The sequence below is a fragment of the Xenopus tropicalis genome, chromosome 8, assembly GCF_000004195.4.
Source record: "Xenopus tropicalis strain Nigerian chromosome 8, UCB_Xtro_10.0, whole genome shotgun sequence".
Classification (NCBI taxonomy): Eukaryota; Metazoa; Chordata; class Amphibia; order Anura; family Pipidae; genus Xenopus; species Xenopus tropicalis.
In genome coordinates this window covers 67421719-67449682 of record NC_030684.2, presented here as the reverse complement: position 1 = coordinate 67449682, position 27964 = coordinate 67421719, and the positions used below count along the sequence as shown (strand labels likewise).

General features: G+C 40.1%; 1 protein-coding gene across 1 annotated transcript in view; it reads right to left on the bottom strand.

The window, feature by feature from the left end:
- The window catches only part of stk26 (serine/threonine kinase 26), a 45634-nt gene that overhangs the window by 8700 nt on the left and 8970 nt on the right, over positions 1 to 27964 (bottom strand). Inside the window, 6 exon segments of the mRNA NM_001171518.1 lie at positions 1504 to 1646; positions 1921 to 2106; positions 2533 to 2690; positions 2770 to 2878; positions 12431 to 12487; positions 18915 to 19145. Of these exon segments, the coding sequence (NP_001164989.1) occupies positions 1504 to 1646; positions 1921 to 2106; positions 2533 to 2690; positions 2770 to 2878; positions 12431 to 12487; positions 18915 to 19145 (884 nt within the window).

The following is a 27964-nucleotide window of genomic DNA, read 5'->3' as shown; positions in this document are numbered from 1 at the left end:
GTAACGGGGAGTCAGTGTGAAATGGAATTGGGAAAAGGCCGGGACGCTGCCAGTCCGGGTTGTGCTGCATTCACTGCCTTAGAACAAAGTTGGCACAGGGGGGTTGAAGGTCGGGGCAGTGTGTCATGCACCTGGGAAAGCCCTGCCAGTACCGGGCACTAATGGGTCACATGACTCGTGACATGGGGTGCTAGCGGGGTTACCGGTAGGTATGGGGCAGGAAACTAGTCCCTGCAGGCTGAATAAGTCTCTATTCATAACTTATAAATAAGTCTCAAAGGCACCTAATGTACGAGCCTCTGGCACATACTGACACCTTCTCTCATTGTAAGCAATTGCCTTTACAAAGTACACATCTAATCCAGTTGACTAAAATGACCACTAATAGATATATTATGGCCTGAATGAATGAATGAAAACCTTCAAAGGGTCCTCCATCCACCTTTCCCTAATCACCTTTCCCCTAATCTGCAGCTGCCAACATGATATAGTTATGAAGAGTTTACAGGGGGTCACGCTGAGTGTTCTTTTATTATTTATTTGATTATTGAAACTTAGCAGTAGCGGCTGCATTTCCCACCCTAGGCTTATACTCGAGTCAATAAGTTTTTCCAGTTTTTTTTAGGTAAAATTAGGTACCTCGGGTTATATTCGGATCGGCTTATACAGGAGTATAAACGGTAATCAAATGTTAATGTTCTGTTTTTTTGAATAACGGTATATCAAAAATGTAGTAGTTCAGCAAGAATTATTAAAGAATAATTAAATCCTAAAAAGCCTTTTAAAGATTGAGTTTCTATAGGTCATCTTATGCTGCACTTGCTCAGTTTGCTCTGGGCTGCTGCTGAGAAGTTAAGCATGGGGAGATGTTGTAAATCTATTAGCAGAAAATGGGGTTACATTTGTCACAGAAGCTGAAGGTTACTGTGCTGAACACTCTGATGCAGAATTCACTGCTTTCTATGATGATAGAGGGGCTAGATCATCGACAAGTCCGAGCAGACACACCTTACGGGCTAGAATCCAAAGCAACAGGATTTGCTAAGTCATATATTTTACTACTTTGGACCAATAGTTGTTTATGGTGGGGCACTCCCATATTAGGTGGAAGAACCCAGTATCAGGGGACTGGCATTTCAGACAAGCGGAAATAGGGTTTTTTGCCTATAGCCTTAAGCTTCTGTGGGGCGATACAAGTCCTATGAATACTATATATAAATATAGTAATAAAGTTACTCTTATGTTTTTTGTTCGTCTGCAGGATATATTCAGGCAAACAATCATCTGTGTGCAGCTAACAGAGTAAGCTGAAATATACTGTGGCCCTAACCAGTGATTTAAGGGGTAGGTACTAAGGGTAGAAACAAAACAATGCCTTACATAAAAGAAAATATAGCCTTTTAATAAGGGAGAATACATAATACATTTTAGTAGTATACAGATCATATTGCACATAGGTGTACAAGGTCCATTTAATAAAGCAGTTTCTATTAAGGCACTTACGTATCCGAGTCATCAGAGCCTGAATCACTGTGCCCTTCTGCTTTCCATCTTTTGAACCGGTCAATAAGCTCAGTCAGGTAAGATGTCCTCTTGGCATTCTTCACAATATATTTGTGTTTCAGGAGTTCTCTAGCAGTGGGACGCTGGATTCAAAATAAAAATTGACAGTCATTTTACTTCATTTTTAATATGCCCAGGGCTAAAAATATTTGCTTTATTTGATTACTACTGATGTTACAGTGCAGGTGAGGTTAGTACTGGGGAAAAACATTCACACCTACTACTGGTTTTTTTTTTTTTTTCTGTTAAAATGTTGTCTGGTTAGTTTCACTATATATTCAACATCCAAAAAGTCTCGGAGCAGCCTTTATGTGCAAATCAGCCTCACACACCCCCTTACGTTGCCACAATACTTACAAAGCTGGGATCCTTGTTCAAGCAGGCATCTACAAACTCTTTGAATGGTTTACTGAAGTCCCCTGTTAAGGATGGTGGATTATTTTTAGGAATCAGGAACAAAACCCTCATGGGGTGCATATCAGAATTTGGCGGCTCGCCTTTGGCTAGTTCTATTGCTGTAATACCTAGAGACCAAATATCAGCCTGAAAAATAAATGGGAAACAAAATTAACTTCAATGAAAAATTAACTGCAATGAAAAAATGCTATTGTTTGTTAGCACCCACACACGCTGTTATTCGTTGAGGCTTCTGTCGTACCAAGAAATAAAATCATTAATATTCTGTTAATCTGGTTATAAGAACAGATTTGGTTATAAGATCTGACTATTGCATGAATCACTAGATTTTGTAGCCTAAAACATCATGGCCAAACAATCACATTACTAAAGGCCCCATGTGGTGAGTATTTAGGCTGTTTTCACACAAAAAAGCCAATAATAAACATGTTAGGCGTGGATTCTGCCTTGAAAATCCAATAATTTGAAATCCACATCATGTGCAACATCAACACCATAATACGTCATTTTTGGAAAATGTTTTAGCTGGTCCTAAGTTTATAGTAAGCTTACCTTGGAATCATAAGCAGACTGCTGTATGACCTCTGGAGCCATCCAAAATGGTGTCCCTACAAAGGTGTTTCTTTTTATTTGTGTGTCTGTAAGCTGCCCTGCGACACCAAAGTCTGCGAGCTTGACATCCCCCTGCTCAGACAGGAGTACATTGGCAGCTGGAAGATAGAATACACTACTTAGAACAGACTGGAACAACCGGGAACCAACAGACTGGAAAATCAAACATTCCCATACCTTTGATGTCCCTGTGAATTTTATTCTCAGAGTGCAGATAGTCAAGGCCTTTTAATATTTCTTTAAGCATGGTAGCAATCTGGAACTCATCAAAAGGACCAACACGAAGCTAAAGGTTGAAAATTACAATGCAGAAATAAAAAACACTTAAGATGCATATTGTTTGTTTGTTAAACTTACCCTGATATTAAAATAATTGCAGCTAATCATTATAAGGTGTATATGTTCTGCATATTACAACCTTGGGCCAGGATACAAGTTCCAGAACAGCACCCCTGCTATATTGATTTTTTTTTTTTTCCAGTTTTGGCTTATGATATGAGGCTATTTCAATTTATAAAAATAGTGTTGAAGAGGTCATCATTTCAATTAGTCTCAGCTTCAGTGGAGCTTGCACTGTAGCTTCCCCATCACATTCACACAACACACCTGAAATGTAAGGAGACGATTATTCTGCCTGTATGGATCAAAGTGCTGATTGGGCTTACTGGCAACTGTACATAAGGTTTGCCAATGTGTCTTGCCAGCACAGCTGCCTTTATAAATGTGATTTACTGATTTCAAACTCCTGTTCCATATGCTGTTCATATTGTGTGCAAAGTTATTAATATCAACATTGACTTATTAAGCGCCAACATATTCTGCAGCGCTGTACAATAAGTAGGTTTCATACATTTGACATACAAAGTAAAATATAAAGCAACCAATAACGGATACAAGAGGTGAAGAGGGCCCTGCCCAAAAGAGCTTACAATCTACAAGGAGAGAGGTTTGAAACACAAGGTGTGGGAATGGGCAAGATCAGAATCAAGCAATGGGAGAGGTGTGGCACAGGTTGCTTGTAGCAGCACACTGAGGTTATGTTAAACTAAATGAGGGTAAGCTTCACTAAATAAATGCGTTTTTAGAGATCGGGAGTAAGTCTGATAGTTTGTGGGAGCGAATTCCAGAGAAGGGGGGCAGCCCTTGCAAAGTCTTAAATGCAAGTGTGAGGGAGGAGTTGAGAAGTAGGTCAGTAGAGGAGAGTAACAAACAGGTTGGTTGTTATCTAGAGATAAGTTCAGAGATGTAGGGTGGGGCAGAGTTATGAACTGCTTTGAATGTCCTAGTCATTAGTTTGAATTTTATCCTTGATGGTAGGGGAAGCCAGTGCAGGGATTGGCAGTGGTATGGCAGAGGAGAAATGTTTGGATAGGTGTATGAGCCTGGCAGCAGTATTCATTATGGACTGGAGAGGGGACAGTCTCTGAAGGTGAAGGCCAATTAGCAGAGCGTTACAGTAGTCCAGGTGAGATATAATAAGAGTGTGAATAAGAATTTTGGCAGCATCTTATGCACTTTGGTAGAAATAATATAAACGCTAGTTATACACTAAATGGTAGTGTGTTGGGGGTATCCTTAATTGAGAAGGATCTGGGAATTTTTGTAGATAATACGTTGTCTAATTCCAGGTAGTGTCATTCTGTGGCTACTAAAGCAAATAAAATACTTGCATAAAAAAGGGCATTGATTCAAAGGATGAAAACATAATTTTGCCTTATTTATAGGCATCTATCTGGTAAGACCTTACCTTGAGCATGTAGTGCAGTTTTGGGCTCCAGGATATTAATGAGCTGGAGCGAATGCAGAGACATGAAACTAAACTAGTAAAGGGGATAAAAGATTTAAGCTATGAGGTTAGACTGTTAAGGTTGGGGTTGTTTGCAAAGGGACATGATTACTGGCAGATAGGGGGTGTTCTTTTTTGCCATAATAGCAATCAGCGCACCAGAGGCCACCCCTTTAGATTAGAGGAATGGGATTTTCATTTGAAGCAGTGTAGATGTTTTTCATGGTGAAGGCAGTGAGGTTGGGGGAATGTCCGTCCAAGTGATGTGGTAATGGCAGATTCTGTTAATGCCTTTAAAGAGGGGCCTGGATGAGTTCTTGAAGAAGTATAATACCCAAGGCTATTTTGATACTAAAATCTACGGTTAGTATTGATGTTTGTATATATGGTTTATTTACGAGTGTATAAATAGGTCAGTACAGGTGTGTGTGTGTGTGTGTGTGTGTGAGCTGGGTTTACTTGGAAGGGTTGTACTTGATGGACTCTGGTCTTTTTCCAACCCTATGTAACTATACATAAAAACACACAGTGTATATTGCATTGTACAAGTTAGTACACATTTTTTTTTACGTTTTTAAAGGTTTAAAATAGTATATATTTTTGTTGTACTTGAAGAGTCAGCGGATTTACTGCTGAAGTTTGTTGCTGGAACGAGTAGTAGTTTTTTGTACAACAGCACCATTTAGAAATGGAAGCTAGTCTTTAATTTACTACTGCAGCCAGGCAATGGTTTAAATGACAGACTGGAAGATGAATAAAGAGATCAGTAATAAACAGTAACAATAAATTGAATCCTCACAGGGCAATGGGTTTTTGGCTGCCAGGGACAATGCTCCCAATCAGACAGCTTGCAAGAGAAAGGAGGAAAATAATCCAAAAAAAAAAAACCAAACAAACAAATTGAAGACCAATTCAAAAGTTGCCAATAATAAGAAATTTAATAAGACACTAAAAGTTAACTTAAATGTGAACTACGATTTTAAGTCCCCAAGTCTTTTGCTCTTTTCGTCTGTAAAAATGCAGAATACTGCTGTTATGGACCCCAGGGATTGATGCACTTACACACCCATTTGGCTCCATGGGCAGGCAATCTGACTCAAGTGAAATATGTGGACTGTATTTCCCACAGAAGTATATGCAAGTGTCACTTGGGAAAGTGAGAAGTGGATTGTCTCATAAGGGGATATTCAGTATACTTCTTAATGAAAGTAAAAACCATTTAAATGGAGCTTATCACTGTAAAGCAAAAACACAGCCTACAAACTAGAAAGGGAAGTTTGAGAACAAACTTCATGTTGGGTTGAAAAACATGAAGTCACTGAATGGGCTCCGCCCACTTTCTCTAACCTTGGACCACAGTTATACAGTAAAAACCACTGTGCAAAGTTTGGGGACCCTGGTTTTAATAGTGTCTGAATGGCAGCAACCTAAATTTCCGTACTGAAAGTCAACAACATCTGATTGGCGGTTGGTAGCTCCACCCCCTTTTTCTAACCTGGAACTGCAGTTAACTAGTGACTAACTCTGCAAAGTTTAGGGGCCCTAAGGATTAATAGTTAAACGACGGCAGCAATTAAAATTTAAACCAATAAAAGTCAATAGGTGAATTGTGATTGGTGGCTCCGCCCACTTTTTATAACCTTGCGTCAAAGTCACCCAGTGACAAACAGTGAGCACCCTGGCATAAATAGTTTGAGAATGACAGCATTTTAAATTTAAACCAAAAAAATTCAATGGATGAAATCTGATGTTAGTGGCCCAACCTACTTTTCCTATTTTTGAACTGCAGTCCCCCAGTGACCAACTTTGCAAATTTTGGGGACTCAGGCATAAAAATTGTGAGGCTGACAGCATTTTACACTTCACCATTGAAAGTAAATAGGTGAAATGTTATTGGCTGTTGGTGGCTCTGCCCACTTTTTTTCTAACTTTGAATGGCAAATACCCAGTGAGTAACTCTGGAAACTTTAACAACCCTGGAATTAATATTTAAATAATGGCATCAGTTTAAATATAAACCAATGAAATCTAATGGGTGGAAATGGATTGGCTGTTGGTGGCTCCTCCCACTTGTTTGGGAACCCTGACATAAATAGTGTGAGCAAAGCAACATTTTAAATATAAACGAAAAAAATTCAATAGGTGAAGTCTGATTGGCTGTTGGTGGCTCCACCCACTTTTTAAAACCTAAAAATGCAGTTCCCTAGTGACCCTGGTGTTAATACTGTGAGAATGGCAGCAGGTTGAATTTCCTATTGAAAAGCAATAGGTAAAATCTGATTGGCTGTTGTTGGCTCCACCCACTTTTTCTAACTCTGAACTGCAGTTACCAGGTGACTAGCTCTGCAAAGGTTGGAGACCTTAGTATTAATATTTAAAGAATGGCCGCAGTTTAAATTTAAACATATGAAGTCTATAAGTGAAATCTAATTGGTTGTTGTTGGACCCGCCCACTTTTCTAAACTTGGAACATAGTCACCCAGTGACAAACTGTGCAAAGTTTGGGGACCCTGACATTAAACATGTGAGAATGGCAGCAGTTAAAATTTTCCCACTGAAAACAATGAAAGAAATGTGATTGGCTTTTGGTGGCCCCGCCCACTTTTTCTAACCTTGAGTACAAAGTGACTGACTGTGCAAAGTTTGCGAACTCTGGCATCAAACCAATAAAATTCAATAGGTGAAATCTGATTGGCTGTTGATGGCCCCGCCCACTTGTTCAAAACTAAAACTGTAGTCCTCTAGTGACCAACTGTGAAAAGTTTGGGGACCCTGGTGTTAACACTGTGAGACTGGCAGCAGGTTGAATTTCCCCATTTAGAGTCAATAGGTAAAATCTGATTGGCTGTTGGTGGCTCCACCCACTTACAAAAATACAAAAAACCTTAAATGCGTAGTCACCCAGTGTCTGACTATGCAAAGTTTGGGAAGCCTGGCAACAAACCAATAAAAATTAATAGGTGAAATCTGATTGGTTGTTGGTGGCTCCGCCCACTTTCCAAAACTAAAATTGCAGTCCCCTAGTGACCAACTGTGAAAAGTTTGGGGACCCTGGTGTTAATTCTGTGAGAATGGCAGCAGATTGAATTTCCCCATTGAAAGTCAATAGGTAAACTCTGATTGGCTGTTGGTGGCTCCACCCACTTTTTCTTACCTTGAACCACACTTACCTGGTGCCTAACTCTGCAAAGTTTCATTCAGGCTGAGCCCATGACGGTGTGATTCAAGTTTAGCCTCAAAGCTGTAAGTTTGGCAGCAGTTTCAATTTCCCCATTAAAGTCAATGGGTACAATATGATTGGCTGTTGGCCCCTCCCACTTTGCGGTTTAAAAAAAACAAACAAAAAAAAAAAAACCCTGAATGTGTAGTCACCCAGTGACTGACTGTGCAAAGTTTGGAAAATCTGGCATCAAACCAATAAAAATCAATAGGTGACATTTGATTGGCTGTTGGTGGCTCAGCCCACTTTTCAAAAACTTAAACTGCAGTCCTCTAGTGACCAACTGTGAAAAGTTTGGGGACCCCGGTGTTATTACTGTGAGAATGGCAGCAGGTTGAATTTCCGCCAAATCAATGGGTAAAATCTGATTGGCGGTTCACAGCTCCGCCCACTTTTGGGCATCCAATAATCATATTATTTTCATTCAGGCTGAGCCCATAACTATGTGATTCAATTTGGGGAGCGCAGCCTCAAAGCTGTAACATTGGCAGCAGTTTCAATTTCCCCATTAAAGTCAATGATTAAAATTTGATTGGCTGTTGTTGGCCCCTCCCACTTTGGAGTCATCCAACAAATGTTGCTGCTTCATTCGGGGTGACCCCATGATTATGTTATTCAAGTTTGGGGGGTGTAGCTTCAAAGCAGTAAGTGCGGCAGCAGTTTGAAAATCTTCCCTGTCAAAGTCAATGGGAAAATTGGGGGGTTCGGAGTGGCGCCACAAAAAGACGGGGGGCGGGATCGCTTAGAAAAGCACAAGCAACCTGCTCCGCTATAGGGCGAAGATGTGTGGGGAGTTTGGGTGTTGTACCCCTAAAACTGTAGGAGGAGTAGCGTTTAGAAAATGGGGGGAGCTAAGAATAAGAAGAAGCGGAAGAAGAAGCGGAAGAATAAGCCAAAGTCGAAGAACAGTATGTTTGGGTTTTCAACCCAACATAATTACAGAACACACAGTCATCAAATCCAAGGTTAATAAATGTTAGAATTTGCGGACTTTAGCCTGAAAGATGCCTTGGCCTAAAGAATACGTGTGCAATTAAAGAATGCAATGCAGTTATGTAAAAACTATACCTGGGAAAAAGTTTTTAAATTCATCCTTGGAAAAAGTCTAAATATCTAATACATGTATAGAATCCCTTACCCAGAAACCCACTATCTAGAAAGCTCAGAATAACAGGAAGAGTTCATTATAAGTAAACAATTATATCTATATTTTTTTTTTATAGTACAGGTATGGGATCCCTTATCCAGAAACCAGTTATCCAGAAAGTTCTGAATTACGGAAAGGCCATCCCCCATAGACTCCATTATAAGCAAATAATTCTAATTTTTTTAAATGATTTCCTTTTTCTCTGTAATAATAAAACAGTACCTTGTACTTGATCCCAACTAAGGTATAATGAGTCCTTATTGGAGGCAAACAATGCTATTGGGTTTACTCAATATTTAAATGATTTTTAGCAGACCTAAGTTATGGAGATCCAAATTACAGAAAGATCCCTTTATCTGGAAAACCCCAGGTCCCAAGCATTCTGGATAACAGGTCCCATACCTGTAACTAAGCTGCATGGATCCATAATGGTGGCAAAATAATCCTATTGGGGTTATTTAATGTTTACATTTTTTTTTTTTTTTTTTTTAGAGTTATAGTATGGTTATCTAAATTTTGGAAAGATTCCTTATCCGGTCACCCCAGGTTGCACACATCTGGTTAACAGATCCTATATCGGTGTATTACCATACAATAATGAAACACCGTACTTCCTTAAGGGTAAGGGCACACTGCATATTTTCTGTATTATTGTCAATGTTTTAAAGATTTTGTAACGTTAAGCAGTTTATTTTTATGTATTCTTCTTTTAACAGGTGAAGAGTATCATAACTACACCATAAAAATTATTTGGCACCTAAATTTCCCAATTAATATTGTATTGTCTTCAGATAGCCTAAAGTCTTAGCAATGTATTTGTGCATATATATTGAGGTGGCCCAAATTGGGCTAAATGGCTATATTAGTTTTGTGCACAAAATAGTTTAATGTCTTTAATCGTTTATTAGAAAAAAAAAACTCAAGATGAATGCCCTGCTAACAAGATAAAAATACAAACCCAGAAATAACATCAAACCTGCCCAAAGATTACTTTGAAAGTTATAACTTGTGGGTGAATGTGAGAAGAGGTGGAAAGAAGGGAATGTGTGCCACTACTGTTGGCTTTCCCTGATCCTAATAAATGATGTACACACATAAAAAGAAAGTACATTCAATGCATGCACTGCTTAATGTAACCAGTAACTGCGCGTGTGGCAGGAAATTACAGCCATGACATTTTCAGGGGAAGGAAAACCTTAACTCAGAAAAGCATGAAAGAGTCTTTATTTAATACAGGTGTGTTGGGCAATGCCCACGGAAATGAGCTCCCAGTAAACAAACTCAACTCAGTTTCCTTTACAGAAATTGGCAGCACCCCTGTGGAACAAGAGTGTAAGGCTGACTTTGCTCTGCTTTTTTCCCCTCAATGAAACAAGGACACTTATGTTCTGCAAGCTGATGGCTTTTAAACATTGAAATCAGAAGCTGCTGAAAAGCTGCTTTGTAATATCACCAAACTGTATTCGCTGCTGCATCTTTCATAACTGGAGTTATCAAAAGTACATGCAAAGTATGATGAACCATAAAGAGGGGTATGCCACAAGTTTTGGCTGGAAATTCCTCCTTAGATCTGATTTCAGCCTGCTATTTGATTGCCCAGTTATATACTTTTGCATGTTTCTATTTTTAGGAAATGCTTATGAACATTTTTCTGGTAAGGCTTTGAGTATGCAGTGCAGTTTTGGGCCCCAGTCCTTAAGAAGGATATTAATGAGCTGGAGAGAGTGCAGAGACGTGCAACTAAACTGGTAAAGGGGATGGAAGATTTAAACTATAAGATTAGACTGTCAAGGTTGGGGTTGTTTTCGCTGGAAAAAAAAGTGCTTGTGAGGGGACATGATTACTCTAACATCAAGAACAACAACTTTTACTGAACTGTCACAAGAAAGGGTTAACCCCTATTTGCTGAAATGGTATCATATACCCTTAATGAGACTACTTAAAAGGGAACTTCTCCATTACATGTGATTGTAGTATTCTACCTAACATTTAAATTATCCTTAATTTTTTTTATCTTTGATGAATTATTAGTTGCAACTCTAAATGGAGAGTGCAAAGACATACAACTAAACTAGTAAAGGGGAAGGAAGATTTAAACTGAGGTTATACTGTCAAGGGTGGGGTTGTTGCAAAAAAAAAAAAAAAAAAAAAAAAAAAAAGGCACTTGCAAGGGGACATGATTACTTTGTACAAATACATTAGGGCAGTGCTGTCCAACTTCTGCGGTGCCAAGGGCCGGAATTACTCGCGCATACATGGTGGAGGGCCGCTAATGGAAGCCAGTTTTGACCACTTCCCCCTTTTAAACCACACCCACTTCAAACCATACCCATTTTATCACAATGGTGTTAGTGCAGAAAAAACCCAAATGCTTGGTCCTCACTGCAGGGATATCAACCATCATTCATATGTGAAATAATTATATTATGTCATATTAAGACACACCCTAAAATCCATATGACTTCTCCTCCCCTGTGGATAGCACAGCAACCCCCAGCATATAATTACACACCTTAGGGACCATTTAATGGCTATTTCCAACTGCTAACAAACTCCCAGAACAAACCCCTGCCAGGTTCACCTCCCACAGGCAGCATAGGGTAGAAAGAGTATGGCACACACAGGCAGCACTCTGCCTGGCCTACGCTACCTGTGTGTGCCATACTCTGCCTGCCCTATGATGCCTGTGTCTGCCATATGCTGCCTGTGTGTGCCATACCCTCCCTGCCCTATGCTGCCTATGTGCCATACTCTGCCTACCCTATGTTGTCTACACACAGGCAGCATAGGCCAGGCAGTACATACAATCTCTGAGGTGTGAACAGACGAACAATGTGGGTGATTACAGGGGGTGAACAATGCATAGATTAAAAGGTGTGAACAGTACAGGCGATTACATGTTTAAACAATATAGGGAGATTACAGCCTGAATCTGAGGTGAGAACCATGCAGGGGGGGGGGGGGGGGGCAGTTCATCTCAGTACCGATACCATTTAAATCTTACACAAGGGTAAAACATCAAAGCAGCCAGGGGGGGTCGAGGGCCGCATGCGGCCCGCCAGTTGGACAGCACTGCATTAGGGGATTATAGGCAGATAGGAGAGGTTCTTTTTTTCCTCATAAAAACCACCAGGACACCAGAGGCCTCCCCTTTAGATTAGAGGAACGGGACTTTCATTTGAAGCAGCATAGGGGGTTTCTCCCACTGTGAGGGCAGTGAGGTTGTGGAATGTCCTTCCGAGTGATGTTGTGATGGCAGATTCTGTTAATGCCTTTAAGAGGGGCTTGAATGATTTCTTGAACAAGCATAGTATCTAAGGCTACTGTGATACTAAAATCTACAATTAAAATTGATGTTAGTATATATAGTTAATGTATGTGAGTGTATAGCTAGGTCAGTATAAGTTTGTGTGTGTGAGGTTCACTTGGAAAGGTTGAACTTGATAGACTGTTTTTCTTTAAACCCAGCTTAACTATGTAACTTGTCTAGGTGGTTGGAAAAACAGTGCTCAGTAATGAATAATTCGGCACACAAGAGTGCAGGAAAAACCTAATTTGTATTGAACTGTATTAGAATTGAAGTCACAGATCAGACATTTGTTAATACTTACAATGGAAACTAAAAGGGAGTATGGAAAGTAGTAGTTTCCTCACTACACTTTTGTTATAGCTGCTAGCAACTTACCAGATCTAGTGCTGATCCTCCGCCTAAATATTCCATAATGATCCATAGTTTAGTGCCCTGCAAGGAAATAAACCACTACATTAGTACTGAAAAGCTGAATAAACACACCCTACATGAAAATTACTGGAAACAACTTCACATCATAACATTAACAAAACACAGCAGCATCACAGCAGCTTAGTGAATATTGATACTACAGTACTAACATTTATTATACAAATTAAAAAAGAAGGAAAGGTGAAGTCACAAAGGTGGGGGTGCAAAATGTTATGTTGATACTACAGTACTAACATTTATTATACAAATTAAAAAAGAAGGAAAAGGTGAAGTCACAAAGGTGAGGGTGCAAAATGTTATGTACCCTCCAGTGATTCTAATCACTGCACCGGGGTACTTCTAAGCAAGCACCATGGAGCGATCTTCCTGCTTCATGTCAGGTGCGCATGTACGGTAGAGTGAAACACCAATAAATAATAAAGAAGCAGAAAACAGGTGATTAGTCGCCTGTGGTAGGGGAGATTTACTGCAGGCAACAAATCTTAGTGTCTGCCATCAGCCTTTGGGCTGTGGCACACGGGGGAGATTAGTCCCCTGCGACAAATTTCCGACATCTCATCAAAATGTCATCCCACTGGCGAAAATGTAAATTGCCGGTGGGGTGGCATATGTGGCGCAGCGATTTACCCAAATCGCGAAAGTTGCCTTGAGGAAACCCCCGCGATTTCGGGAAATCACGACACCGCGTATGCCATCCCACCGGCAATTTACATTTTCGCCGGTGGGATGGCATTTTGGAGAGATTAGTTGCCTACGACAAGGGAGATTTGTTGCGGGCGACTAATCTCCCCGTGTGTCACAGCCCTTAGAAGTACCAAGGGCTGGTGCAGTTGCTAACAGGAGCATTGCCCCGGTTTATTAGGTAAGGGCAATGGCACATGGTAACGTTAGCACAGATTTAACTGCGGGCGACAAATCTCAGAGAAACGGCGTCCTCTTCACCAGCATTAGAATAGCTGCAAATAAATGACATTACTCGTGGTGATTGAGCTAATTGCAGGAAAAAACTAAGCCAAATCACCTCAAGTCATGTAATGTACTTGCAGCGATTCAGTTAGTGAAGGGGATGGCATTTTCATGAGATTTGTCATTTTCGGTAGCATAAATTTAACCGGCAATCGACAATTTTGCTGTGTGCCATTGCCCTAAGTGATTATAATTACAGGAGGGGAGGTGCTTAACATTTGGCACCAATCACTGATTTCATCATTCATTTTCACCTTTTCTTAAGACTAATGTACCATGGAGAGGTTTAATCACCCATGATAGATCTCTGCTACCGTGGGCGACTAATCTATCCACATGCACTGCCAGCAGGAGGAAACTTTTGGCTACTTCAGAAAGCTGAAGTGATGCGTAGGCTTTTCCACCGGTGATTCCCTTTGTTGTCAGTGGAAAGGCATGTCGGGGAGATTAGCCTGCAATAGCTAAGTTTTATCGTGGGCAACTAATCTCCCCATGTACCATTGCCCTTAACTGTAAAATGGAACGGTCTTGTCGAGGTCTGTCTATATGTAGCCCATCGTTAGGATGCTGTCTGTCAAGCAATGTAATCTCTAATTTGTTGCAGGCTGTGTGTGAAAAAACATCTTGAGTCCACTGCCTGGGTGGGCAGAGTGGTATGGTTGGGTAGAGTGGTATGCACATACAAATCCTTCCTGAATAGATGGCAATTTGCATATAGTAGATCAGTGTTATCCAACTGGTGGAGGGCCGATAATGGAAGCCAGTTTTGACAACTCCCCTTTTTTAAACCACACCACTTCAAACCACATCCATGTTATCACAAGAGCTTTTAAGACCATTACCACATTAATTGTGGTAGCGCAGCAAAAACCCAAATGGTTTGATGCTCACTGTAGGGATATCCCCCTTCATTCATATGTGAAAGAATTATATTAGGTCATATTAAAACCTAATATAATGTGTGCCACAGCCCTTATCCAAAAGGTTCTCTTTAATTCATAGCACTGCATGCTGAATAGGTCAGTGACTAAAGGTCCCCATAAACGGGCCAATTCTAGCTGCCAATATCGGTCCCTTAGATCGTTTCGACAGCTAATCAGCCCGTGTATGGGCACTACCGACGGGCCTGCCCGAGCGATATCTGGCCTGAAATCTGCCAGATCTCGATCGGACAGGTTAAAAAAATCTAGTCGGATCAGGGACCGCATCGGCTTATTGATGCGGTCCCCGGACTGACTTTGCCTATACCTGCCATAATAATTCCCCAGGGCCAAACGATTGAATTAACCTGGATTCTCCCGATATCGGGAGAAGATCCACTCGCTTGGCAACAACGCCAATCGAGCAGATCTTAAGGTGTATGGGCACCTTAAATTAACTTAGAGAATAACCAAGATAAAGCTTGGCTCAGGCATAGAAGATAATATCCATCCATCTTCATAAATTTTAAGATGAATCATCTTTAAGCAGTTTGTAAGACAAATGTTACAGCTCACTGCTAGTCATACTGTAAACAGCGGTAGTTTAATATAAAAGAGAACACAATAAACAAGTTTCTGAGATCAAGGGCAAAATGAAGCACCTATCAGTCTAGTGGCTGAAAACTTAACCACTGTAATATCCATTTAAAGGAGAACTAAAATGAAAATTACTAGAAGGTGTCTATTTGTTAAAAACACCCAGTCTTCTAATCCCTAGCTTACTACCCAGGGGACACAGATTTATACAATAGTTCAGATTTTTAAATAAGTCCTAAAAGTAGATGAAGAAAACCTAAACAAATGGAACAAAAATTATTATATTTGGTCATGTATTTATTGAAAAAAAAAAAATGATTCAATAATTTAAAGAACAGAGATCCAGCATAGCCTGATCACACATACAACACATTTCTGGACGTGGATAATGGCTTGAACAAAGGAGGTGTCTGAGGACCTCATAAAAGGAGTTGTTGATGCCAATAAAGCTGGAAATGGTTACAAAATTATCTCTAAAGAGTTTGGGCTACACCAATCAGTCAGGTGCATATGGCAATGAGAAAGCAACTGCTCTCCCCCAAAAATATTTCTAAAGATCATGTGGACAAACCAGAAGGATACTAAAATAATGGTTTGTGGACAGATCAAGCCAAAAAAGAGCTTGGCTTGGCTTAAATGATGAGTGTTACACTTGGAGAAAAACTTCCAGCATAACCTTATCCCATCTGTAAAACATGGTGGTGGGAGTGTTTTGGTTTGGGTCTGTTTTACTGCATCTGGGCCTGTACTGCTTGCCATCACTGATGGAACAATGAACTCTAAACTGCACCAGAGATTTCTAAAGGAAAATGTCAAGACTGTCCGTGAACTGAATCTCAAGAGACAGTGGGTCATGCAGCAAGACAACAATTCTAAACACAAAAGTCTTTCTACCAAAGAATGGTTAAAGAAGAATAAGTTGAATGTTCTGGAATGGTCGAGTCAAAGTCCTGACCTTAATTCAATTGAAATGTTGTGGAAAGACCTAAAGCAAGCAGTTCATGTGAGGAAAGCAACCAACATTGAGCTGAAGCTGTTTTGTATGGAGGAATGGGCTACAATTCCTCCGAGTCGATGCGCAGGAGTGATTAATTTACTGCAAACATTTAGTTGCGGTTATTGCTGCACAAGGGGATCACACCAAAAACAGAGCATGATTCACTTACTTTTGTAATAAATAAACAACTAAATACAATAATTTTTGTTTCATTTGTTTAACTAGGTTTTCTTCATCTACTTTTAGGACTTTGAAAATCAGATTATGTTTTAGGTCACATGCATTTAAAAATATAGAATAAAAAATGCACTGATATTTTAAAGGAGAAGGAAAGGTTTAATCGAAAAGGGGGGGGGGGGGGGTGCCAAAATGTTAGACACCCCCCAGTAATTGTTTACCTGATACCCAGAGTCAGTGCTCATGTCAGCAGAAATTTGCACTGGCCCAGGGTACCTAAGTGCACGTGATCCTCTTCCTTCTTCTGTCTTTGCACCACTTGCGCAGTACAGTGAAAAGCCGAACTTTAACAAGAAAAAAAATTGGCTTTTTCGCTGTACTGCACAAGCAGCGGCCCTGGGATAGCGAACAAAGACGACAAGAGGACCACTCGTGCAATCCTTTCCTTCTCCTTTAAAGCAGAGTAGCCATTTGCGACTTATTACCCCTTAGCCAAGCATTTGCTGCTAGGAGGAGAGAGTTTTTAATATATGATCTCACATACCTATGGAGGAACTGTAGAGTTCATTGTACACAAAGTAGCCATTTGAATGGCTTTTTTAATGCTTATTCACTGCTACAAACCCTGACTTGCACAAGCAATCACGACAAAGGACAGTTTTTTCTCCTGCATATTTTTAAAAGTTTAAGTGCTATTCATAATAGATAGCATTACCAATCTGCTTGCTGTAACGCTTATACTGCCCTCTCTTAACACTACTGTATTAATGCTTGATTACTACTACTGCATGATTGGATTGTACATAAAACCCAATAAAAAACTTAAAAATTAAAAAAAAAAAAACAAACCCTGACTTGCTTTTGCGAGCTTAGAAAACACAATGAACACAGGTTCCTTTTCTTACACATTCCATCTAGACACAGTAGTCTCTTACACATTGCATGTAGAGGCAGTTAAACATTAAAAAGAAAAAACTAATAATGTTTGAATTCAAAATGTGTCTAAAAGTAGGAGTTGTTTAGCGGCAGGAAAATTCCATTCATCATTTTTTCCCATTTCCTTTTAACCAAAAGGGTGCAGTGGTATATATTTATATAAAAGAGTATTACTTTGTTACTACGAAATAGTAGAACAGAATGTCTGTGCATGTGTAGGGCATGTAGAACAGTGCTTAGTGATCAGCACCAATAATAAGTTACTCTGTAAATCTGTGTTCTTATAAACTTGCTGTATATATTTCAAATAGCCATTTCAACAGAGTCACTGAAATTATTTGTACGCAGAGGTCTCTTCTACCAGGTCTGCCAAGAACAGAGTGTGCTGCAGTGCATTGTTGGCTCAATTGCCTGAAAAATGGCTCCTGTGAATAGAATACAACTTTGTGAAATTATCTGACACATGACTAATGGGCAAGGGGCGGCTTAACTTTAAATACATAGCAATGGAGCAGTCCCTGACTGGAATCTTTTAGAACTAGAAAACAAAAAAAAAAAAAAAAAAAAAGACACAAAACCAGTTATTCTTTAAAGGATAAGTAAAGCCTTGAGAATATTTGGCTTTACTTTATATTCATGAAAGAGCTTCTTGCAGCCAACTGGCATATATAACCTACTGCAAGTTACTTTATTCTCTTGCTTGTAAACCCTTTGCATACACCAAAACAAATAAGAATAGATGGCATAAAAAAGCAACGGTAAGTGGTACAGCAGCCTTAAAATATCGGATAATTTTTTGGGCTAAATATAATGCAATATTTCATGCATTCACCCCACTCTTACTGTAGAGAAGGCTATAACATTCCCATACTGGAGTGTTTTCTGAACAAAGATTTTTAATTTGAATGCATATAACGTCTCAATACTGATTACTGGCAACACCAAATTGGTTGGATTACCTCGTTAAGCCTTGAACTTCATAGGCAAGTGTGTCCAATCATGAGAAAAGGTATTTAAGGTGGCCAATTGCAAGTTGTGCTTCTGTTTGACTCTCCTCTGAAGAGTGGTGGCCAAATTAATGCACCTGTCTAATTATGCATATTGCATACTTTCTGTTAATCCAATAAACTAATACTACTGTTTCCATAAGGCAAGTTATATATTAAAAGGAAGTTGGTACTTTGAAAGCTCAGCCAATAATAAACAAAACTCCAAAGAATTAAGAGGTTGTTCCCAAATACATATGTAAGCTCTCCCATCTAGATTGTAAGCTCTACGGGGCAGGGACCTCCATCCTCTTGTGTTTTTGACTCTTAACTTACTGCAACTGTATCTTGTTTTTATTTTTATTTATTTATTGTTATACTGTGTATTTATCTATTATTACATTAATAAGCCAGTTTGTATTAATTTATTCTACTGTACAGCGCTGCCTACATAAGAAGTGATTTATAAATAAAGATTACATACATTATATATATATATATATATATATATATATATATATATACACATATACATATATATACACACACACACACACACACACACATATATAGATTAAGATAGATAGATATACATACATACATACACACACATACACTTCATAAATTATGCAACTTTTCCAGCTAACTACATTTATTATGCCAGTGTCAAGAGCTTGGATGCAGGCCGATGCTTAAGATCAGATGCTAGTTTTTTGAAAGGAAATAAGCCATTTACTGCTCTGCAATTTATTAATTTGATACTGCCACATTAACCTATCAGGACATTTCAGAAACATTTTAAATTATGCAGAAGAGCTTGTTTTTTTAATAAAATGACCAACCAATACCTTCAGGTAGGATCCATAGTACTTGGTTACATATGGGCTATCACACTGACTAAGCACTGTAATTTCTTGCTGTATATCTTCAATTTCATCCTCGGCTTCTTCTAAGTCAATGATTTTTATAGCAACAACATGCTGAGTCCGGTTATCAATCCCTTTGAAAACTTCACCAAATGACCCTTTCCCAATGCGTTCTAATTTTGTGAACAACTCTTCAGGATCAGCTCGGTGGTTCTAGGAAAGAAAAAAAATATGATTTTAATTAAACATATTTTTACTCATTTAATAGGTTTTTAATACAAAGACTTCTTTTCAGGACTTTCTCTTTTGACTTTGCAGAAGGGTTTAGTGGAACCAACTGTGTTGCACATGAATTGGAGGCAACATATTACCCATCTGATTATACGTTATGAGGGCTTACAGCCTTAAAGCTAATAAGTCATATCTATGAAGGCCTGTAAGCTATAAAGATATCTTACACTTAAGTGTCTCAAGTGTCAGTTCCAACTGAAGGGGGTGGCTGGATCCTGTTACAGTTAAAGGGATATGAATACTTTTCTAAAAATGCAATGTCATCAACAGGATTTTTAAAACTGATCTTATTTAGGCACTATGATTTCTTCAGAGCACTTACTGAAGCAAAAATCTTGTGCTCCATTATAGCTGGTTGACAATGCAAAAAAGAAAAGGACATCAACTCAATACCTCAATAAAAGAGTATCTTGATTTTAAATGGACTAAATAAAAAGAGACATTTTATGGAGTATGGACATTCTGTCCTAATTTTTTTTTTGCAATGTGGATCTACGGACTGTACTGTTTGCAAAAAATTGGGATTGATGCCCAAGAATATTACTGCTGAGGATGAAGTGATACAATTAAAAAAAAAAAAAAAAAAAAAAAAAGGGGGGGGGGGAACCCCAACACACACAGTATCTCTTTATAAAAAAAGAGAAACACAACTCACCCCATTTTAGCAACATTATGACCTCTAGATCTGTTCAAGGAGCTGTTGTCTGAGAAAGTCACAGGAGTAGATAGTATGAAAAGAGCAGCTGTCACACCCTGCCCAGCCCAGCTCCATCAACTCAATGAACACCAAGCAATATGAAGAAAGTATAATATACACAGCATTTTGAAATGTGTTTCCTATGCTTTGCATGCAACCCAGAGATCTTATTTTTACCAGTGGGTCTATACCTACAAAAAGGAACACTATTTTGATTGCATCAAGAATTTACTTAGCCTTTATTCTAAATCACATCACAAATGCATATATAAAGAATTTTGGTATGAACTCATAGTATATTTCAGTAAGTAGGCAGAATTAGACACGGAGTTCACGACGCACAATATTTATGCTTATGCTTATATTGTGAAAGAATGCTGCACTATCCCAACAATAACTGCCCCATATTATAGTGTCTTGGTGCTTAAAGGTTACAGCAAGTTTAAGAAAATGACAGCAAGTTTAAGTTTAAAATAAGAACAAAGTTAAAAGACTGGTCAGCTAACGTCACGTCTTTTGGAATAACTACAACTGCTCTCAAGGACTCCAGTTTCAAGCTATTGAAGTACACAACATCAACAAACTACTACAAAAAAAAGGCCATGACGATACAGTTCTGCATGTCAGCACTTAAATATTTATGAGACCCCTAACGTTTTAGGGGTTCTTTTGATTTAATTTCCCTTTAAATGTTTACTATGCCCTCAAATTTTCCAATGAACATCTGTGCTGGAAGAGACTTATAACATCTTATTGTACCAGCTATGACAAAACCCAGGAAACTGGAGAGGGCATACATACATATACATATATATACATATACACATATACAGTATATTGCTCTTGACATTTTAATTACATATCGCCACAGAGAAAATAAAACAAAGGTATACTGCCCTTTAAAGCCCCTAAAGGAATTTTGCAAACCATTAATCTGGTAGAAAGTATAGCAAAAGATGAAGAAAAGGCTTATAAAGGGTCCTTAGTGATGTAATTTCTGTCCCTTGATACACTAAAACTTGTGTATTATAATAGAGTACCCCCCTGTTCAAAATTGAGGATTTTAGAAGTCACATGACTTGTATAAGGGGTACTTTATACACATATATACATGGAATGGAGTTTTTAACTTGCATTATTCCACCTAAGAGGAGAATGACTTATAAATACTGTTGCCATCCTAATGCAACTTCCTTCTTTCTTTTTTACACATCAGAGGAAATTCTAAGGAACTTGTTATGCTCAATGCACTGGGAAAGAGTGCAATTTGCTTGTTTCTGTAAGGCTTATTGTAATTATCCATCTCTGTAGTGAAAGAAAACACAGAACACACGTGTTTTTTCAAAACAAGATATTAACAATGTAAAATAGAAATTATTGTGTGGGTTTATAGCAAGACCTTACCCACCTTAGTTTTAAATAATGGCTTGCAGCTAATTTTTCAGTTCAAGGGCATAACTGTATTAAAGAGAAAGTACTCATGTTCATTAGCACAAAGCTAAGCTTTATCAGTACTCAACAGCTCTGTAGGTCACACCCTCCATTACAAAATACATAACTCTTGATAGCTTTTGGAGTCTGCCATTTCCCTAACATATTAAAGTGGATGTTCAATACTCACACACTATCCAAAAGGGTCCCAAATAAATGCCAATGCCACTGTCAACATTGTTTAACTCATCTTCAGATTTTGTTGATTTTACTCCCCCTTTTATTCTCTTGTATGCAATGCTTTGTTCTCCAAGCTAACTAGCCCAACATCAATCTAAACTGATGGCAAACAATTGCGTGGCTTTATGAGGGTTGTTTTATAGAACCACCCCCCCCCCAAAAAAAAAAACTGCGGCATTGACAGTCTTTAGACCCCCAAGATGCCACACTTCTGCCAAACTATCATGGTTTCAGAAAACGGGCTGTAGAAAGTAGGAGACTCAGCAATGCTTAAGAAAAAGATTACAAAAAAATATTTTATTGGGGCAGAACTTTTTGGGGCAGTACTTAAAATGCGCAATTATTTATTTAAAAAGAGAATTTACCTGGCTTTTTTTTTAGCTGGTTCAGTTAGGTTTATGTAGAAAAGGTGAATAAACATTACCTGAACTTCCACACATAAATAGTTTTGTGCTACACAAACATACCCGATTCCACAGACTGAAGGATACTATGGTAGATAAATTCTCCGACTCCTCAGTTTCTGATACTTCCGACTCCACGACTCCGACTCCTCTGTTTTTAATATGCTAATGTATTTTATACATTCATACAGTCAATGAAAAGCATGCTTCATGGTCACTCAACGTGTTCGTTTATGCACTGTGTGCATTGGGCTTTATTCTTATAGCAAAGAAGTAATTAATTATGACTGTTTGTGAATTGGGACATTTAAACTTGCTTTATTTTTTTTTTTTTATTCCCATTTAAATTTAGTAGGAGTCTGAGTCGGTTCATTTTTTGCAGACTCCGACTCCGGGTACCCAAAATTGCCTCCGACTCCTCGACTCCACAGCCCTGGTTTCTTTACAACTTGATGAATTGTGGGACATGAAGTACTTCTCCTTACCAAAGTGGGTGGAATCTATCATTTCATAATGGAACAGGATATGGGTGGGGTTACATTTACAGTGAGACTCTAAGGGGGTGGGGAATTGGCAAACACACAGAAGCGAACATACAGACAGGCTTTATGGTTTCCTTTCATCCTATGGAATCAAGTACGTGTGTAAAAATAAAATGCACTTAGATTTATTCAGATGTTTGGTGTGTTTACGCACCTTTTCTACATAAGCCCAACTGAATTAGCTCATGTCAAAATAAGGGATTTATTTACTTTGTAACTTTACATGATACAAGTACTGGTCCCTGTCCATTTAAAAGCAGCAAGTAGGGCAGCAAAATGAGCTCACAGGTGATTGACTACTGATCTGAACAGTAAGTAACACAGCCATTAAACCTGCTGCTTTTAAGATGATCAGAACTTTTGTTCACATTTAACTAGGAAAAAAAGTAAAGAAAAAGTAATTTACACTTCCAAGTGGCATCTATTAAGGGCTCTGGCACACGGGGGAGATTAGTCGCCCGCGATTAACTCCCTGTTCGCGGGCGACTAATCTCCCCGAGTTGCCTACCCCTGCCATCCCACCGGCGAACATGTAAGTCGCCGGCGGGATGGCAGACGCGGCGGCGCGATTTTGCGCAAATCGCCGAAAAAGACTCGTGAGTCTTTTTCGGCGATTTCCGGAAATCGCCCCGCTACGTCTGCCATCCCGCCGGCGACTTACATGTTCGCCGGTGGGATGGCAGGGGTAGGCAACTCGGGGAGATTAGTCGCCTGCGAACAGGGAGTTTTATCGCGGGCGACTAATCTCCCCCGTGTGCCAGAGCCCTAAAAGCCGCTTCTTTGGGAGAAGACTTTACATGCCCTTTATAAATGATGATTACATCAATTCTTCTGCCTGAGCTTACAAGCTTACAATCTCAGTTCTACCACACATTCTGGTCATGCAGTTTATATACATTATATAGTTACATAGTTAAGCTGGGTTGTCCATCAAGTTCAATCCTTCCAAGTAAAACCAGCACACACAAACCTATACTGACCTATCTATATACTCACATACATAAAATAAAAACATATATACCAACATCAATACTAACTGTAGATATTAGTATCACTATAGCCTTGGATACTATGCTTGTTTAAGAAATCATCCAGGCCCCTCTTAAAAGCATTAACAGAATCTGCCATCAAAACATCACTCGGAAGGGCATTCCACAACCTCACTGCCCTGACCGCAAAAAAAACACTTGCACTGCTTCAAAAGAATGGTCCGCTCCTCTAACCTAAAGGCATGGCTTCTGGTGCGAGGATCATTTTATGGGAAAAAAAAAAGCAACACCCCATATGTACTTATACAGAGTAATCATGCCCCTCACAAGCGCCTTTTCTGCCAGTAAAAACAACCTTCCTATCCTCTACCTGTTTAGTTGAACATCTCTGTACTCTCTCCAGCTTAATATCCTTCTTAAAAGGAACAGTTCAGTTTAAAAATTAAAATGGTTAAAACAGACTGCACAAAATAAAAAAATATTTTTAATATAGTTAGGCAAAAATGTAATCTATAAAAGGCTGGAGTGAGCAGATGCCTAACATAATAGCCAGAACATTACTTCCTGCTTTCAGCTTGAACCTCTTAGTCAGTGACTTTGGGGGGGGGGGGGGGCACATGGGGGATAACTGTTCAGTAAATTTGTGAGTACGCAGGTCAGATTCAAATGCAAACTAACTTAACAGTTGTGTCCCTTTTGGCCCCCTCTCAAGTCAATGATTGGTTACGGACTGCTAACAGCTTAGAAAGCTGTAAAGGAAGAAGTAGTGTTCTGGCCATTATATTAGATATCTGTCCACTCCAGCCTTTCTAGATTACATTTTTGGCTAACTAACTATAATGAAAATTTTTTTTATTTTGTGCAGTCTATCTATTCATTTTTACACTGAACTGTTCCTTTAAGAACTGGAGCCAAAAACTGCACTGCATACTCAAGGTGAGGCCTTACCAGATACCTATAAAGAGGCAAAATTATGTTTTCATCCCTTGAGTTAATGCCCTTTTTTATGACAGACAGTACTTTATTTGCTTTAGTAGCCATGTAATGACCCTGCCTGGAATTAGACAACTTGTTATCTACAAAAAAACTGCGATCCTTTTCAATTAAGGATACCCCCAGCACACTACCATTTAGCGTGCAACTCGCATATATATTATTTCTAACAAGATCCATAACAGCACTGAATCTCATTTTCCATTTTGCTGCCCAGATTTCAAATTCTGTCAAATCCCAAAGTGGCAGCATTCTCCATGGAACCTATAGTTTTGCATTAAGTACCATCTGCAAAAATAGAAACAGTATTTGTATTGTCCACCTCCAGGTCATTAATAATGAAGTTAAAAAGCACCACGGACAGACCCCTATGGTACTTCACCAACACCTGTTTCATTTAGAAAATGTTCCATTTACTACTACTCTCTAATCTATTCTTTAGCTAGATCTCTATCCATGTACAAATGTTATGTTCCAGGCCAATATTCGACAATTTTATCATTTACTTTCTATGCAGTACTGTATTAAATGCTTTAGCAAAGTCCAAGTAGATGACATCCATTGCCATCCCAGAATCGAGGTTCCTGCTCACCTCCTCATAAATATTAGAATGAAAAAAAGTTTCTATTATATCTTCCTACAGTAACACAGGCACACATAAAAACATAGTGTCAGAAAGTGCAGTATTCTGGGAGAGAGCCATCACAGTGACAAGTAAGCCCTTAGCACTTTTAGTCCTTTCAGAAGTTCATTTCCTCAGTGCGTGAGATGGGAAAGAGAGTTCAAAGACAACCCCAGAGACATGCTGGGCAGCTTTCTGTAACTAAATGACTTAACAATGCAAATATTTTTGTATTTCTTATATGGTGTGGAAAGCAGTGACTTTAAACTGAAAGCATCAAACGTTTGGCAGTGGGAAAAACATGGAGAGACTGCCTCACCTTATTATGGGTGTGTCTGGTAAGACTGATAATTACAGTGACTGAAATGGAAACATTGTTATTACTCTATTACCACTGCTGCATATCGGGGGGGAGAGAAGAGGTTTGTAGCATAATGATTTTTTAAGAAATCATCAATACATTTGTCTACTAGTGAAAAATCTAAAATCGTTTTTTTAGTCACTTTTTCTTGCCCTTCAGTTCCTCCTAGTTCCTCTCTATGACGTACTAAAGAACAGACAGATTACGTGTGGCTTTTTCAGAGCTTCCAGTTGTGATATTCTGCTCACAGGTGTGGCACCACTAACAGTTTTATTTCAAAGGGCAAAAGGTATTAGGACAATGCTACTGGAAAGACTGCATTTTATGAGAATGTATCACACTTCCATCTGCCCCAGTCTATACAGATACTCATAAAGCAGCAGAGTAATGACAGGTCTATTTGCTAATGCAGGCACGTCCAACCTGCTGCTTCAGCAGCTGCTGAAATAGGCCTCCCAGCAACCTTGGACAGTGAGCTTGGGAAGCAAAATTTTAACATTTTGGCATATAGTTTTAACTTTGTATAAAAGGTAACTGATGTTTTTTTTGGCAAAGACACATGAGGAAATTTCCAGCTGTTCTGTTAGTTGTATTTTACCTCTGCTGAAAAGACAGCATCAGGATGGCAAAAGTTACTCCCTATTTTCTCAGATTCCTGACAATGTAAGGTATTTTTATGTAAATTACCGTTAAAGGTTTTTAGGTAAGGAATTTGCCAAAATGGTGCAAGATGCTGTTTGCAAAGTGCCTTTAGGGCAGTGGCACACAGGGAGAATAGTCGCCCTATCACAAATCTTCGTTGTTGCGGGCGACTAATCTCCCCGCAATGCCATCCCACTGGCTAGAATGTATATCGCCGGTGGGAGGGCATACACGTTGATGCAATGTCCCGAAGTTGCCCGAAGTTTCCTACCAAGACAACTTCGGGCGACTGTGGGACATCACAGTGGCGCGTATGTGATCCCACCGGTGATTTACATTCCAGCCCATTAGGATGGCATTGCGGGGAGATTAGTCTGCCACTGCCCTTAAGAGAGCAGAGCAGCATTTTCACTGCAGCATGATAGACTCGCGAGTCTTTTTCGGCGATTTCCGGAAATCGCCCCGCCGCGTCTGCCATCCCGCCGGCGACTTACATGTTCGCCGGTGGGATGGCAGGGGTAGGCAACTCGGGGAGATTAGTCGCCCGCGAACAGGGAGTTAATCGCGGGCGACTAATCTCCCCCGTGTGCCAGAGCCCTAAGAGTCAGTGAAGGATTGGTTAGAAAGATAAGAATTAGGTTGCAGCCTCATTACAGACATTGCATCAGGAGAGAGAGGTCAACTATTTTAAATGCAGATGAAATTTTGCTGAGAATTGACCACAGACACATGTCAGAACTCATTAACTTTTAGGACAAAATCATGGCAATAAACCTCCCATAACCCCCTAAAACAAACTGGCCATCCAGATAGTGTTTGGTTTAAGTCAGGGGTGGGCAAACTTTTTGGCTCAGGGGCCACATTGACTAACAGATGGACCGGGCCAGCGTTACGCCCGGGGCTGCCATCAGAAATTATGGGGCCTCTCAGCTCCCCCCCAGCTCCACTTTCCAGCATCCTGCAGCTCCACTACCCAGCATCTTGAAGTTCCCCACCCCAGCATCCTGCAGTTCCCCACCCCAGCATCCTGCAGTTCCACTCCCCAGCATCCTGCAGTTCCACTCCCCAGCATCCTGCAGTTCCACTCCCCAGCATCCTGCAGTTCCACTCCCCAGCATCCTGCAGTTCCACTCCCCAGCATCCTGCAGTTCCACTCCCCAGCATCCTGCAGTTCCACTCCCCAGCATCCTGCAGTTCCACTCCCCAGCATCCTGCAGTTCCACTCCCCAGCATCCTGCAGTTCCACTCCCCAGCATCCTGCAGTTCCACTCCCCAGCATCCTGCAGTTCCACTCCCCAGCATCCTGCAGTTCCACTCCCCAGCATCCTGCAGTTCCACTCCCCAGCATCCTGCAGTTCCACTCCCCAGCATCCTGCAGTTCCACTCCCCAGCATCCTGCAGTTCCACTCCCCAGCATCCTGCAGTTCCACTCCCCAGCATCCTGCAGTTCCACTCCCCAGCATCCTGCAGTTCCACTCCCCAGCATCTTCCAGCTTCTCCTCAAAATCCTCCCCCCAGCATCCGCCATGACCTGCAGCTCCCTCCTCCAGCGACCCGCTCCTTCTTCTGTCCCGTCCTTCTGTTCCCCAGCTCCCCAGTGCATTCTTTTATATGGTTGCGCCCCGTGCGTGCTGACGTTGTGCGCACGCACGGGGCACAACCAATCAGGGCCCGTCATTCTTTTAAGGGGGCCGGAGACTGCGGGCCGGATTGAAAGGGCTAACGGGCCGGATGTGGCCCGCGGGCCGTAGTTTGCCCACCCCTGGATTAAGTGATCAGGTTGTATAAAATTTAGCTAGAGTGATCATACTGCTGCTGCT